The sequence below is a fragment of the Lolium rigidum genome, chromosome 4, assembly GCF_022539505.1.
Source record: "Lolium rigidum isolate FL_2022 chromosome 4, APGP_CSIRO_Lrig_0.1, whole genome shotgun sequence".
In the NCBI taxonomy this organism is placed as follows: domain Eukaryota; kingdom Viridiplantae; phylum Streptophyta; class Magnoliopsida; order Poales; family Poaceae; genus Lolium; species Lolium rigidum.
In genome coordinates, this window is record NC_061511.1 from 262,269,529 (window position 1) to 262,283,219 (window position 13,691).

Here is a 13,691-nt window from a genome sequence, read left to right on the forward strand (position 1 = left end):
GGTGGATGAGGAAGATGAGGTGGTGGTTTGACAAAGAAGCGTCGGAGCAACAAGAGATGCAGGAGGATGAGGAAGTGGCAACAAAGATTAGGCTACCAGTAGGTGCCCAATCACTTTCCTTTCATCTATATCCATGTGCTTGCAAAATACATACTAGTCTTGGAGCTCTTGTATCCTCCCCAACCAAGTGGGTATGTGATTTCTAGATCCACTCCCCATTACAACTATCTTCAACGGTGGCATGACACCGGCTAGATCGACATAGTGGCTTATCATTGGTTTGTATTTGTGGTTGGCATGTTTTTTTTTGTGATGTTCACCGTGTGACATAGGCATCCCCAATGGGCCTGCCGAAGATGGTATCCGAGGTTTACTGAAAGCTCATGACTCGAAGAATACGAAGCCCGGAAGCCCAATTAACTGTCGATATGGAAAGATAGAAGGAATAAAGAGATCTGTAACTTTACGGGTCGAACTCAAAGAGTCTCCCGGAATCTGTAACTTGTGTAATACGAAACCCTCGGCTCCGCCTCCTATATAAGGGGGAGTCGAGGAACGAAGAAAGGATCGATTCCATTGTCAACACAACCCTAGTTTTCTAGCAGTCGAGTACTTTTTCGACTGAAACCCTCGAGATCTACTTGCCCTCTACTTCCACGAAAACCCTAGTCTACAATCCGTAGGCATTGACAAGTCGATACCTTGTCACCGTGCCCAATGCTAAAATGGGAGTGAGCGTATTTTTCAAATAGCCTTTGTTTGGATTTCTAATCAGGTTTCATTGTAGTAGAGTAACCTTCTCATGTTTACTGCAATTTTGGGAAAACATACAATGTGACGAGGCTCCATGAAGATGGCTACTAAAGTGTGACTTGAGACAAACCACACAACCCAAAGAGCGTTGAAAGTTATGTTGTAACGGTGTGATTGAAGTTTGGAATCCATGTGTGATGATCTTAGCTGAATGTTTCTTAAAAGTCGGTAAGACGATTGAGGTGCATTTTCATCATTGTTCGGGGAAATGCTAATCAAGTGGCGCAAGAATTAACGAAATTTTCTTATAGCTCAAAGGATACCCATGTGTGGGATGGTGATCCTCTGGATTTTATTTCACCTCATGTAATTTGTGATATAACATTGTTATTAGTTAAATAAAAGTATATTCCTTAAAAAGGCATTGTAAGTTGGTAACAAAATGATGGAGATCCATTTTTATTTTTCTGTTAAAAAATATAGGGTAGCAATCCTTTGAAAAGGCTACATTTTGGGCTTGTTTCGACTTTATGTATTAGCTGAGGGTAGAGACAAAAAAAATCCAGTGGGTCCCCTACCACGGTCCCACCGTCCAGGGAACGGCCACGAAATCAGATCCATCACGCCCGCACGAATCTCAGCAACGCAAACCCTAAACGCCCACCGCTATAAATTTCCCCTCTTCTCCCCTCCTCACTCTTCTCGCAGCCGCCGCCGTCGTCGTCTTCGAAGCCCCTGCCACCGGAGATCTCCCGACCTCTCCGAGCGCCGACCAACCGGAGATCTCCCGGTCCCTCCCTCCGCCATCATGGGGTGCGTGCTAACATCCCTTCTCCTCCTTCATTGTAGTGTGTTTCATGCGCACCTTTTCCTTCCTCGCCGATGATCTATCAGTCCTGACCACCCCCTATCCTGGAGATGTTTCTTTGCTCCGCTTCCCAATTATTGCTTCCAGTGTTTACGCCGTGTAGATATGTGCCTGTGTGATCGAATCTCTTGTGCTTTGGTGTTCGAATAGCATAAGCGAATTAGTGCCATATGATTTAGGCTGGTTTATGCTACGGTTTAGAGCGTGAGATCTGCGTTACGATGCGTGGAAAACTGAGCTTAATGACGGTCCAGTGCTGATCAGATACAACGTCAGTCCTAAACATATTCATAAGCGATATAAATCCGTTGCCACTGTGTAATCTGAATCCTAAGTCCAAATGATTGGGCCCTGGAAGTTATGCATGGTAGCATACAATACAAATCCCTTCTTAATTAATGGCCTCTTGCTTGGTCTCTTTGTCTTGGTACCGATAGTTTGTGTAGTTTTTTTTTATGATGCTCTGAAAGTTTACGGTGTCTAGATTATGTCCACCTCCTTAGTCGTTGTGATTGCTGTGTATAATTTATGTGCTCACTAGTTGGATTAGAATTCAATGTGAAATGGTCGGACCATATTAACAGTATGCACTATGCGACACTTCGGTTCAGTAACATGTTTTTATTCTGTAATTTTTCTTTGGGATATGTACCATGTGTAGTTGATTACAACAAATAGCCAATAGTCCAACTTAGCAATGTCATGAACAGTCCTATTGATGCATCTCTTGTAACTGTGTTATGACTTCAATGCTACTTGTCATGTTAGAACTAAAAGTGTTGCATCAATGATCTAACAGCTGAGCTTTGTTAAACTAATGGAAACATGATTTAATTCTCATCGCAGTAAGACACGTGGTATGGGAGCTGGGCGCAAGCTCAAGACCCACCGCAGGAACCAGAGGTGGGCTGACAAGGCATACAAGAAGAGCCACTTGGGCAATGAGTGGAAGAAACCCTTCGCTGGATCATCTCATGCCAAGGGCATCGTTTTGGAGAAGATGTATGTTGAAGAGCAGATTCATGTTCCCTTGTTTTCATCTCTAGTTCTGCATTCTTGCTAATGTGCAATTGCTCCATTTCAGTGGTATTGAGGCCAAGCAGCCTAACTCTGCCATCCGTAAGTGTGCTCGTGTTCAGTTGGTGAAGAACGGGAAGAAGATTGCTGCCTTTGTGCCCAATGATGGTTGCCTGAACTACATCGAGGAAAACGTACATGTTCCTCACCCATAGCTTAGTTATGTCGAATTGTCCTAGTATATGTAACTGACCTAGCCTATTGTTTTTCATGGCTTGCTTCAGGATGAGGTGCTGATTGCTGGATTTGGTCGTAAGGGACATGCCGTGGGAGATATTCCCGGTGTCAGGTTCAAGGTTGTCAAGGTATCTGGTGTGTCGCTGCTTGCACTCTTCAAGGAGAAGAAGGAGAAGCCTAGGTCTTAGATTGCTCTTTTGATAGGCAAGGAAAGAATGGACTGTTAAGGTTTGGGATGTTTGAGGAGGAAAGTTGCCTGCTATGTTTACTGTGTCCTATATAACCTGAAGTTGTATTAGCTTGAATTGTTCCTTCTCAGCTGTCGCTTTTGTTAACAGTTGCTATTAAGAGTTTTGTTTCTGTGATTTGGATATATTAATGCCCTGTTACTCTGCTGGCTATATGATTCTCTCTCACCTGTGCTATGTTCGTATCATGTGGTAGTTCGTATCATGTGTAAGCCCATCATGAATTGTTTTTAGTTTGATTCAAGTAAGATTGTGTTCATTGAATCACTATAGGCACATGTTCTTATCTGTGAAATTATCACCAGTGCTGTGATCATTGTCATGCTTTTTATATGTGCATGGAAGTGTTAACCGAATTGCGAATTATACAAGCTGGATGATATAAGGTGACATATCGATCAGAAATATATTTCAGCTTTTGCCATTATATTGTGGACAATGACCCTCACGACAATATAGAATGAGCCTCCTCACAAAAATATAACTGACAAAAATCATTCAGCTTTTGCAATCATATTGTGGGCAAAACCCTCCTGAAAATATAGAATGGGCACAACAAACAATTCTTGATGGCAAAAGCCTAAAGCACAATCGTAGGACAACTCAATAATCATCAGTGCAAAGTCGACCACAATGAGCAGAATTCGAGTTCAGATATATACAAATACTAATGAGCAGAATTCGAGTTCAGATATATACAAATACTTCGTTTCTGTTGTACAAAGTATCATGATCATCATGCCTGGAAAACAGAGGATCCTTAAGAGTGACAATAACTCAATAAGGGAACCGGGATGTTCAGCTAACATGCTGGAACCTCAAAGCGTGGTCTTTATATCCGAACGAAGGGAGTAGCAGTTGTGTACGCACATTAAACTTAGAGGCTGTTACATGACTATAATGTACATAAAGGTCTACGAACTGCAGAACGTATCCCCCTCCATATCTGTCAGAAAGAAAGTAAGCATGAAGCGACAACAAAAGAAGAGGACAAAGCGTTGAAGATTGATTCAAAATTAATGTCAATCAACCAGGCATTAACACGTGGATACGTATAAAATACAGGATAATATGAAACACCAAATTCCCTATGTTTTCAGCAGGGTGCAAGAAAACTCACCATCTTGACCTTGTCGGCTGGGTCCGTGAATATGATGAGGTACGTAGCTGTTGATAAATAAAGCAAGTAAGGCTCATCGTGAGTCTACTAGTCATAATCCAGAATCAGCATGATACTCATCTAATGTACCTCTGTCCACAAAAGGATGTCGCAAGTTTATCTAAATTTGAATGTATATATAGACACTCTTTATTATTTAGATACATGTGAATTTAGACAAATCTTCGACATCCTTTTATGTATGGAGGGACTGACACGAACAGAAACATCAGAACTTGCTGTCAAGCAGTTCTATGAAACAATACCTGGTACTTTCCAAGTCCTTTGTATGTAAGAAAACCGGCACTGTTCAGCCTTTCCACAATATCATCTAAATCTGGAACTTGCAAGTTGATTTTATCTGCTAAGCTCTGTATCTCCTGCAAAAGGAAAATTATAGAACATTAGAGGAACCCCAAGAATATGCTCCTATTTACTGGACAGACCACATCACAAAGGAACCAAAATGCACAAAAAGCAAGACAAAATTCTTCATCATTGCAGGATTAGAAGGTTTGCTTGTTTCAGTTTTAAAAAAGTTGATTTGCTGGTTTGACTTTGTACTCCCTCCGTTCCTTCTTATAAGGTGTATTAGTTTTCTAAAAGGTCAAATAGCACTAACTTTGACCAAGTTTTTACATCGTCTACAATAGTAAAATAAATGAAATATACAGCATCTTTTACTTTTTGGATGGTCGGCGGCGCCATAAACTCGATAACCAGCACCACAGAGTCAAGAAATTCAACTAAATAGAATCCTAAAACAATCTTATAACACTTCATGATGAATATAATGATACTGATTTGGTGTTATAGGTTGCTAGTCTTTTCTAGAAACTTGGCCAAAGTTAGTGTAGTTTAACTTTTCAGAAAACTAATACTCCTTATAAGAAGGAATGGAGGGAGTATAATGTAATAACTAGCAGACCAAGAGCTTTTCAGCAAAACTATTTTAGACACATAGTTTCTTACAGCTCTTGAAAAGCAATCTTTTTGCTGCAACTCTGATTGCTTGTTTAAGGCATTCAGGAGTCTCCTTAACTCCTTTTGTTGGCTCATCCCACCACTCCGAGTAAAGTCCACAAAACCATGCTCATCAACATATTTGTCATATAGGGACTCTCTCATGATGGCGATAACATCCTGCGACATAAAAAAGTGCACAAGGTTAAGACCACAATACCCCCATTTTTTAGATAAAAATGGTGTACCTCTTTATGTCATCTAACTGTTGTTCAACTGTCTATTTGCCAAACTACACTCTGGCATAGGCCTTAGGCATGCAAGCACCGTACAATGACATTTTCAGATTCAAAGTAAAGCAGCAAACAGACAGAAAAATTAAATCTGCGACATCGACATGATATGGAGGTTAAAGAACATAATTCATCATGCTTTTAAGTTTGATTCAGCAATTTTCTGAGGATGAAAAGTAAGCAAGAGAAAGAACTCAGCCTTTCCCAGCAACTATGGACAAGAACCTAAGCCGACAGAAAATTCACGCAATTTATTTACAAACTATGAAGAAATCGAAGCTGGCAGTGCAAGGGGGAGGACTAAGTATTCAACTTATTTTACCTTGGCATCTTGTTTAGTCACTTCTTCTCTTAGATCCACCCGAGCACGAGCTTCTGCTAACCTTACAAGGCTTTCCAATTGTCTGGCTGTGATGGGTGTGCCATCAGCAGAAGTACTGCGGTCTCTCAAATACAAGTAAAACTCTTGCAGAGTATCACCTGCTGGCTTTGACATGCTTAAAAAGAGGGAGCGAAAGTACAAAATGAGAACTCGTCATTATATTACATATATGGGATTAGTAAGTGAGAAGGAGCTGACACAATACCGAGGGGTAACGTAGTTTCTTGCATAAGATATATACTTGCGAAGAAGTGGTCCAGGTAACGGAACAAAATCCCTATCTTTCTCCGGATGTAGTCTCAGCTTTGAAGCTAATGATTTCTCACCAATTTCGGCACCCATAGTGTCACTACATTGAGACACTGAGAAAAATTGCAAATCAGCAACGATGGATAAGGTTTCAGTTGTACACAAAGGAACTAAGAGCATTACGCTCTAGCTACCTGTTCTTAACCTCTTGTTGGATGTGCAACGATCTCTATCATTGGTATGGAGCTGCATGTAGAAAATAATGGCTTTATCTTAGTTTTTCAGTTAGATTATAGCCCTAAAACATATATCATTTTATTACAAACTGTAGATCCATCGCTTTATGCGAGGATGTTTCTCATCAGTACAATATATGCTTGAGATGTGAATACAATAACAAGAATAACAACATCAAAGCCTTTTTCCTAAGCAAGTTGGGGTAGGCTAGATATGAAATCCAACAGAAACAAAATGAAACCAAGACAAGGAGAGAGAAAAAGGAACAAGTAAACTAAGATTGCAACACATGGATCACTGATTTCCATGTGGTCCTATCAAGAGCCAAATCTACTCTCGGATCACCTGGCATGAGGTACTGTCCTGGATTCGCTCGCCGGTGGCCATTCTGGCTGATGGGGTTTTGTTCGTTGATTGGTGAGATACAACCGTCCGAGCTTCCCCAAAGGCGGCCCGTAAGGGCATCTCCTCGGCAATCATGCTCACGGCTTGGTGGCTATGGAAGCGGCGCAACACTATCATCTTCGATGGCGCGCGACCCGACCTTCACGGCTTGCTCGACACGATAAAGGCAGAGGCCAAACCGTGGGCGACAGCGGGGGCTTCGGGGCTTGCGGCACTGCTCCCCACATGCTCCCCACAGTGTAGTGTGTAGTGTGTCGCGTTGTACTCGGGTGTGGCCTCTCTAGGCTTGTATCAAACTTTCTCTATCAATGCATCGAAACACAAGCTTTTGCGTTTTCTCGAAAAAAAAAGAGCAAAATCTTTAGGGACATCCCAGTCTCTCAAGTCTCCATTTAGCGCCTCCGCCCATGTCAACTTTGATCGTCCTCTCCCTTCCTTATATTTTCACTACTCCTTAGAATTCCACTATTAACTTGTGCTTCTGGAGGCCTCCGTTGGATATGACCAAACCACCTTAGTCGGTGTTGGACTAACTTCACGTCGACCTCTAGACTATATATTCTTGAGATGTGAATAAAGAAAATAATAGCAGAAACTTACCGCCATTATATGGTCTGATAATCTCTTATCTAGAAACTCGTCTGGCTTGTCAAGCAAAATGAAAACCAAGTCAAACCGAGAGAGAAGGGCGGCATTCATCTTTAAATTCTCATTCACTGTTTTCCCTCGGCTGCAGAAATAGTACATTAAAAAGTTGGAAATAAACCAGAAATTTAATATCTATTACCTCTCACTGACAAGCAAGATGAAGAAACAACGCCAGAATAACTAGAAAATTGTATTTACTTGCAGCTCTATCTGCTCCAGGTGCAGTATAGGACCACGATTGTAATCAAAACAACCATACTGTAGTAATTGCACACCAGGTACAGATAAACACCCAGACCAGCAGTACAGGTAATCAGTATCAATTGAAAAAGAAAGATGAAATGGAGACAACATATCCAGAACAACAAACATTATACGGTAACTAGGGTTAGAAAATTCTAGTATTAGAGAAGGATGGAAAAAAAATTAACCCACTCGTAATGACCACCAACAGGATTAGCAGCTGCCAGCACAGAGGTGCGGGCAGATAAACTTGCGACAAGGCCAGCCTTTGCTACAGATACACATTGCTGCTCCATGGCTTCCAGTAAGGACTGGGAACACAAATTCAATTCGAAACATGACAAGATGAGTTTGGAAAGTTTACCACTGCTGAGCATTTCATTGAGAAGCTTCTATCAGGTGAAAAATAAAAACAATACCTGATACTCTGCTGACATTTTGTCAAACTCATCAATGCAGCATAGTCCACGGTCAGCAAGTACCATGGCCCCTGTAAAACCAAGAGCTTTGCGTTATTGGATCCCATCACAAATTTTAAGACTTAAAGCAACATCAGGTCATGTAACAGTAGAACCAAATATATGACAAAAGATGACCAAATTAGGTGACTTTCTGACAAGATTATACAGTAAGACACTAGCAGTCTACTAAGGAACAAATAAATCTTCCATGCATACCAGCCTCAAATGCATAATCACTTGTCATTGAATCTTTAACCACTGCAACAGTTAGACCAGCATTCGTTGTTGTATTCCCGCATACATATATTCCCCGCGGGGAAACAGATGCTGCAGCTTTTAGTAATTGGCTCTTGCCTAATCCTGGATCACCTGCAATGACATTAAGCAAGAGCATAATGGCATCCTGGACAGTACTAAGCAAATCCTCCATGGATCAAGATTGGTAAGCTATAAGCTATAAGGATTACCAACTATGATAACATGTATGTCTCCTCTGATTGGGACTTTGTTCTGATCCATTGAATGCTTCTGCACAGCACCAAAAAGAGCGAGAGTGATACCAGCTGAAATTTGGAAACATTAATTTAGTCATGTCCGGTATAATGCAACGAAGAAACAAAACGGATCAGAAGCGGTGGCATCCAAGCAAACACTAATGTACTGAAATGAGCACTTCTATGATATCCAGTGTTCTAAAAGTGGACACACACCTAGGCGCTAGGTACCCCCTTGCCACCACGATTTGAGTCAGCATGCGGCAGCAAGGCAGTCAATTACTAATGAAGGTGCAAGTACATAATATAGATTGGTCACCATGAATAACTGAAGACGGACGAACATGCATTCTGGATGTTTGCTCTCGTAAAAAATAAAGTATGTCATAAGTAAAACATCTGATAATGTAATATGTTGGAGTTCCAAAATACAGTTTGCACTGTTCACCAACAGGATTAGCAGCTGCCAGCACAGACGTTTAAGAACACTGCTCTTGAGAAAAGACATATCCCCTTATTTAACTGCAACTACTGATAGCTTGGTCAGTCCCTCCACTGAATCACCTACTCCCTCCGTCCATAAATAGATGTCAAAGATTTGTCTAAATTCGGATGTATCTATACACTAAATTGTGGCTAGATACATTCAAATTTAGATAAACTTTTGGCATCTATTTATGGACAGAGGTAGTACTTTTTTTCAGTGCACTTCCCATGGAATAATCATTCACACATATATCGTTATATATGTCCAGAACTAGTGAAGCAAAAAGTATTTACAAATGTTTGGACAGTTCAGAGCAAACTAAAATGCAAATATTTAACCACATTAAATAGCCAGCAGAAATGACGTTTAATCAAATTGCTGCATGAAAATACCATATTAGGGAAAATATAATACCTTTTACAAGTTCATGTCCATAGATGGAGGGGCAAAAGGAATGAAGTATTTGACGAAATAAATCAGGACCATGCTCATTATTATATTCGTAAATGAATTCAAGATCTTTATCAGTAAAGCTTTCAAAACTGAAAGATCCACTAGGCGGAATATCAGTAGAGCTTGCAGCTGAATTTTCTGAAACAGCATGACCCTTCGAGTTCCTTACTGAGATTGCTTCCAAGTACAAGTAGTATAAACCCTGATTTTTGCTTTTGGCCTTCCCTGAAGATATTAAACAAAAAATCTTCAAAATAACTTCAGAAAATGTACATCTACCAATACTAAAAAAAGAATGTTTTGACCAAAAAAAGCTCCAGCATCAGCCTAACATGAGCTTCCGTGATTGCATTTGTATGGTAGAAGCAGAAAGCAGTACACAAGAGATAAGGGTATGATCATGGAGTCGGTTGTGGGGCGCATAACCACCAGACGAGCAGCAACTGAACCCATATCAGCTGGGCCTAGAATCCAGTCCAGTTGTCCCGACTGCAGATGCTGCAGCCCCTGCAACAACCAAACCTAGTCCTAGTTGTCTATGAGACTATGACAAGGACTCTGCCATAGTATAGTCGATATACAGACCATCTAAATTAAATATGAGTTGTAGTTGGCTAGGATTATTAGATATAAAGTAATACCCTAATAGAGATATATGCACATAAGCAATTTTCTTCTATCTCTCACTCTTTGCATCTCCCATGCAATGCATTGCACCTACCAGCTATAATCTGCCCCAACCCGTGATAGTGCTGAGGAGTCATGGGTATCGGTCTTGTCTTCCCCTCGCCCACAAGTAATGGCTGAGGCAAGATCGTGACAGTGGATGTGCGGCGCTGCCTCTCACAGCACGGATTCCCTCCTGTCATGTCCCTCCTGGGCACGCTTCAATGCTGATTTGTGTCCCTCCTGGACATGATCTGTTGCTGTGCCACCTGCCTGCTGTGTGTGGCGTGCATGGGATTTGTTCGTGGGTTGTGCATGACAGACAAGAGTATCACAACTATTGTCTGTGACAAAGCCATGGCAGCCACGCATAGTAACATCTTAGCTCTGAGCATTGTTCTATAAGAAAAATATTGAGTCTTACATTCAACAAAATCATATAAAGCAACAATATGTCAATATCTAACAAAGAGCGAGTGTAATGGAAAGGTAAACATAGAATGGATAGTGGTTTTAGGGATACCAAACATAGAAGGAGATAGGGTTTTCCCTAGGAGTAACATGGTACTTGATAATGCTTCTGCTGAACTACTTATACCTACTAGTCTGTAAGGCACAAGAACTAGATACTAGGCAATCAATCCAAATTACTGAACAAACATAACAAAAGACTGGCAACATATGTGCTCAGGCAATTTGGGGCATCTGCAGATTAGCACTTTTTATTTTTCGAAAAGTGGACTCAGGCTTTGAAGCAGTGTCAAATAGAGTATCCAAACAACATACTAGTTTTTTCCAAATTGTACCTCCTCCAACATCCATATAGTTGTTCAGCACTTTGACATTTCCAGTTACTGTTACAACCTCACCGGGGATGCAACAATCTACAAGATCTTCTGCAAGCTCACATTCTATAGTCCGTGGCACTCGGCCTTCTTCACGGTTTTCAGCACTAGCAAGCTCCTGTATCCTGGATTGTACAAAATAAAAGCAGAACTTAGTGCTATAACTAGTAGAGAATGACGGAGCTGGTCTATTTATAACTTGCCTTATTTTCTGAAAATCTATCAACTTGGCAGTAGATCTCAATGGAGTGAAGGTTCTGCCCTTGCAACCCTGAATTATGCAGGATGCTGGAGGTGAAAATTTCCCATCAGAGAACACACGGCTGATGGTTGTAGCACACTTCATGCATTTGAAATCCAGCTGCATAACTAGAGGCTTCACAGTACTGACTTTTACAACAGTACCACGCACTGTCACCAGTTTCTCTGTGAGGTAAATCTACAAGTCAGTACTTCATTTAGATGCACAACATACGAAACACAAGGATAAAGACAGAATTTCTTACTAATATAGGCCGCTTTCAAATTCTTCAAAGCAATTATTGTCTCGGTGTGGTTATAAAGCCTGATATTGACCTTTTCTATATCGTTCAGCCTGCCTGACCACTTATACTGAAGAAAACACCAAGGGCCAAAGTGCAGTGAGTGAAAAAAAAGAAACATGACTAATAGGAGTAACACTAGTAAATTTGGCATGAAAAGAATCATCAACCAGATGAACTGCTGCTCCCATGCAAAGCAAGGCTTCTTTAGGATTTTCCTTGAGAGCATTTAAGAGATCGGTGTCGTCGCACAAGTTCTTAAGCTGCTGGAAATCAATCGGAAGGAAGGAGATATCACCATCAGCTTCAACCTGTGAATGTAGCCATAAGTTACAGCCACATGAATGAAAGCAGGGTAAATTTGTTCACTTGTTGAAACCGGAAAAATCCTTCCATGTATAAGTGCGCTCATTGTGTGAAGATAAAAACACACTATGAAGACATGCATTCAAACATGCTCCATATGATAAGTAACTTGTTGCAAACTTATTCATAAAATTACGAGCTCCAAATCATTCCCCTTTTCAAAGAAGAGATTATTCCCTTCCACTCATTACTCATCTACCAGGAACCACAGCACATTGGGACCTTAGTATTGAAGACTGTGCACCCCAGTTCTGCCCCAGATTTAGAGCTCAATTCAATCAGGTAAGCAAACTCCCAGCCAAAATCTAATTAGCACACATGTATCATTCTAACCTAACAATAAGGAGCCAAGTCAACCACCACACATTCTACTAAGGCACACGACCAAATAGATAGCATTGGACAGATTAGGAGCTAAGAGTTTTGGAACGAAGACCCTGCAAGCATTTTAAATCAGTTCCAATGTCAGCTGCCACTCCCGGAACATGTTCAGCTAACGACGGATGGGTCAATCCGGTAAAACCCTAGGAATTCCCCGAGCAGCCACCAGCCGAGATCACACACAAACCGAGCGACTGTTGCATCGCACCCGACCCGAGTAACCAACCCTAGAAACAGAATCGCATCGCCGTGAGAGGTGACGGAAATGGGGCGATATAGGGGGAAATGGAGGCCCGTGCTTACCCGTGGGAGGAGCTTGCTCCTCTCCTCCAGGGCATTAACCAGGGCGCCGACGAGTATGGCCCTGCGGTCGCGCCCCGAGAGCTCGGTTTCCCCGAGGAAGTATCTCGGCCAGACCTCCGTTAGCTCCGGCGAGGCGGCGTTCTCGGGGCGGTAGCCCGGATGGGCCTTGGGGGTCTCGGCGTACATTCCGGAGGTCCCGGCCTCCCGGGGGAACTATCTTCTCCGGCGAATCGGGCGGTGGCGGCGACGGGCGAGAATGGGGGAGGCGGCGGAACGAAAAATTTAGCGGGCTTTTCCGCCGCGGGCGCGGGGAAGGCACGGAGAGGTGGTGGTGAGCGGGTGCGCCGATGTCTCTGACTGACAGGTGGGTCCAGCGATCCTGTGCCTACGCGGAAGAGATAGAAGCTCAGGGTGTGTTTTGTAGGCCGGGGCTACTCAGAAATTCTCCTCCCGACCGAGATTTTAAGGAGATCCGGTATTTGTTAGACCGGCTCGTGCCATCTTCACACTGCTGAGGGCATACGAAAAAGAGCTCAGAGCCGGGATGAGGAGCGAAGCCCAAATCGAGCTTCGCTGCTCATCCGGGATGAGCTAATCCCGTAAAACACAGTAGCAGTAGCCCGCGCCCCCCCAGACCCCCACCCCGCAGGCCATTCGCCCCGCACATCTCCTCTCCTCACGTCGCCAGCAGAGACACTCCTCCCGCGCCGCCACCGTCAGGGCCTCCCGCGCGGCCGCCAGGGCCTCCGGCGCCGCCGCCACGCCCTCCCGTGCCGCCGCCAGGGCCTCGCGCGCCGCCACACCCTCGCGCGAGCCACGGCCGCCGGCCTCCACAGCAGCATCTCTGCCATGGACGAGTGTTCCAGGGACCCGGTTGCTTTTGTTTCTTATATTTAGGGACCCGATTGTTTTTTATTTTTGTATGGCCCGGCTCTAGTCATACTTGACCACCAAACAACTTCTCTGCTCAGCAACTCTCAACACATCCGGT

General features: G+C 42.9%; 2 protein-coding genes across 2 annotated transcripts; one reads left to right on the forward strand and one right to left on the reverse strand.

The window, feature by feature from the left end:
- Positions 1 to 1,437: 1,437 nt before the first annotated feature.
- LOC124650418 (40S ribosomal protein S23) lies at positions 1,438 to 3,254 on the forward strand. The gene is made up of 4 exons (XM_047189948.1): positions 1,438 to 1,566; positions 2,468 to 2,623; positions 2,706 to 2,832; positions 2,923 to 3,254. The coding sequence occupies exons 1-4, from the start codon at positions 1,562 to 1,564 to the stop codon at positions 3,061 to 3,063; spliced, it is 429 nt and encodes a 142-aa protein (XP_047045904.1). The 5' UTR covers positions 1,438 to 1,561; the 3' UTR covers positions 3,064 to 3,254.
- A 605-nt stretch (positions 3,255 to 3,859) lies between these two features.
- On the reverse strand, positions 3,860 to 12,886 carry LOC124648678 (probable DNA helicase MCM8). The gene is made up of 18 exons (XM_047188395.1): positions 12,701 to 12,886; positions 11,821 to 11,961; positions 11,615 to 11,720; positions 11,450 to 11,534; positions 11,070 to 11,233; positions 9,559 to 9,822; positions 8,631 to 8,726; positions 8,380 to 8,532; positions 8,122 to 8,192; positions 7,895 to 8,013; positions 7,412 to 7,541; positions 6,364 to 6,415; positions 6,126 to 6,282; positions 5,861 to 6,035; positions 5,255 to 5,425; positions 4,584 to 4,662; positions 4,244 to 4,290; positions 3,860 to 3,865 (listed from the first exon to the last, which is right to left on the reverse strand). The coding sequence occupies exons 1-18, from the start codon at positions 12,884 to 12,886 to the stop codon at positions 3,860 to 3,862; spliced, it is 2,202 nt and encodes a 733-aa protein (XP_047044351.1).
- Positions 12,887 to 13,691: the final 805 nt, after the last annotated feature.

Excerpts from the sequence above, each read along its gene's own strand:
- LOC124648678 (XM_047188395.1), bottom strand. The coding sequence starts at position 12,886 with ATGTACGCCGAGACCCCCAAGGCCCATCCGGGCTACCGCCCCGAGAAC. Across the intron at positions 11,721-11,820 it reads TGGGAGCAGCAGTTCATCTG|TATAAGTGGTCAGGCAGGCT; the intron begins GTTGATGATTCT and ends TGTTTTCTTCAG. Across the intron at positions 5,426-5,860 it reads TGACTAAACAAGATGCCAAG|GATGTTATCGCCATCATGAG; the intron begins GTAAAATAAGTT and ends TTTATGTCGCAG.
- LOC124650418 (XM_047189948.1), top strand. Across the intron at positions 2,624-2,705 it reads GGCATCGTTTTGGAGAAGAT|TGGTATTGAGGCCAAGCAGC; the intron begins GTATGTTGAAGA and ends GCTCCATTTCAG. Across the intron at positions 2,833-2,922 it reads TGAACTACATCGAGGAAAAC|GATGAGGTGCTGATTGCTGG; the intron begins GTACATGTTCCT and ends GGCTTGCTTCAG.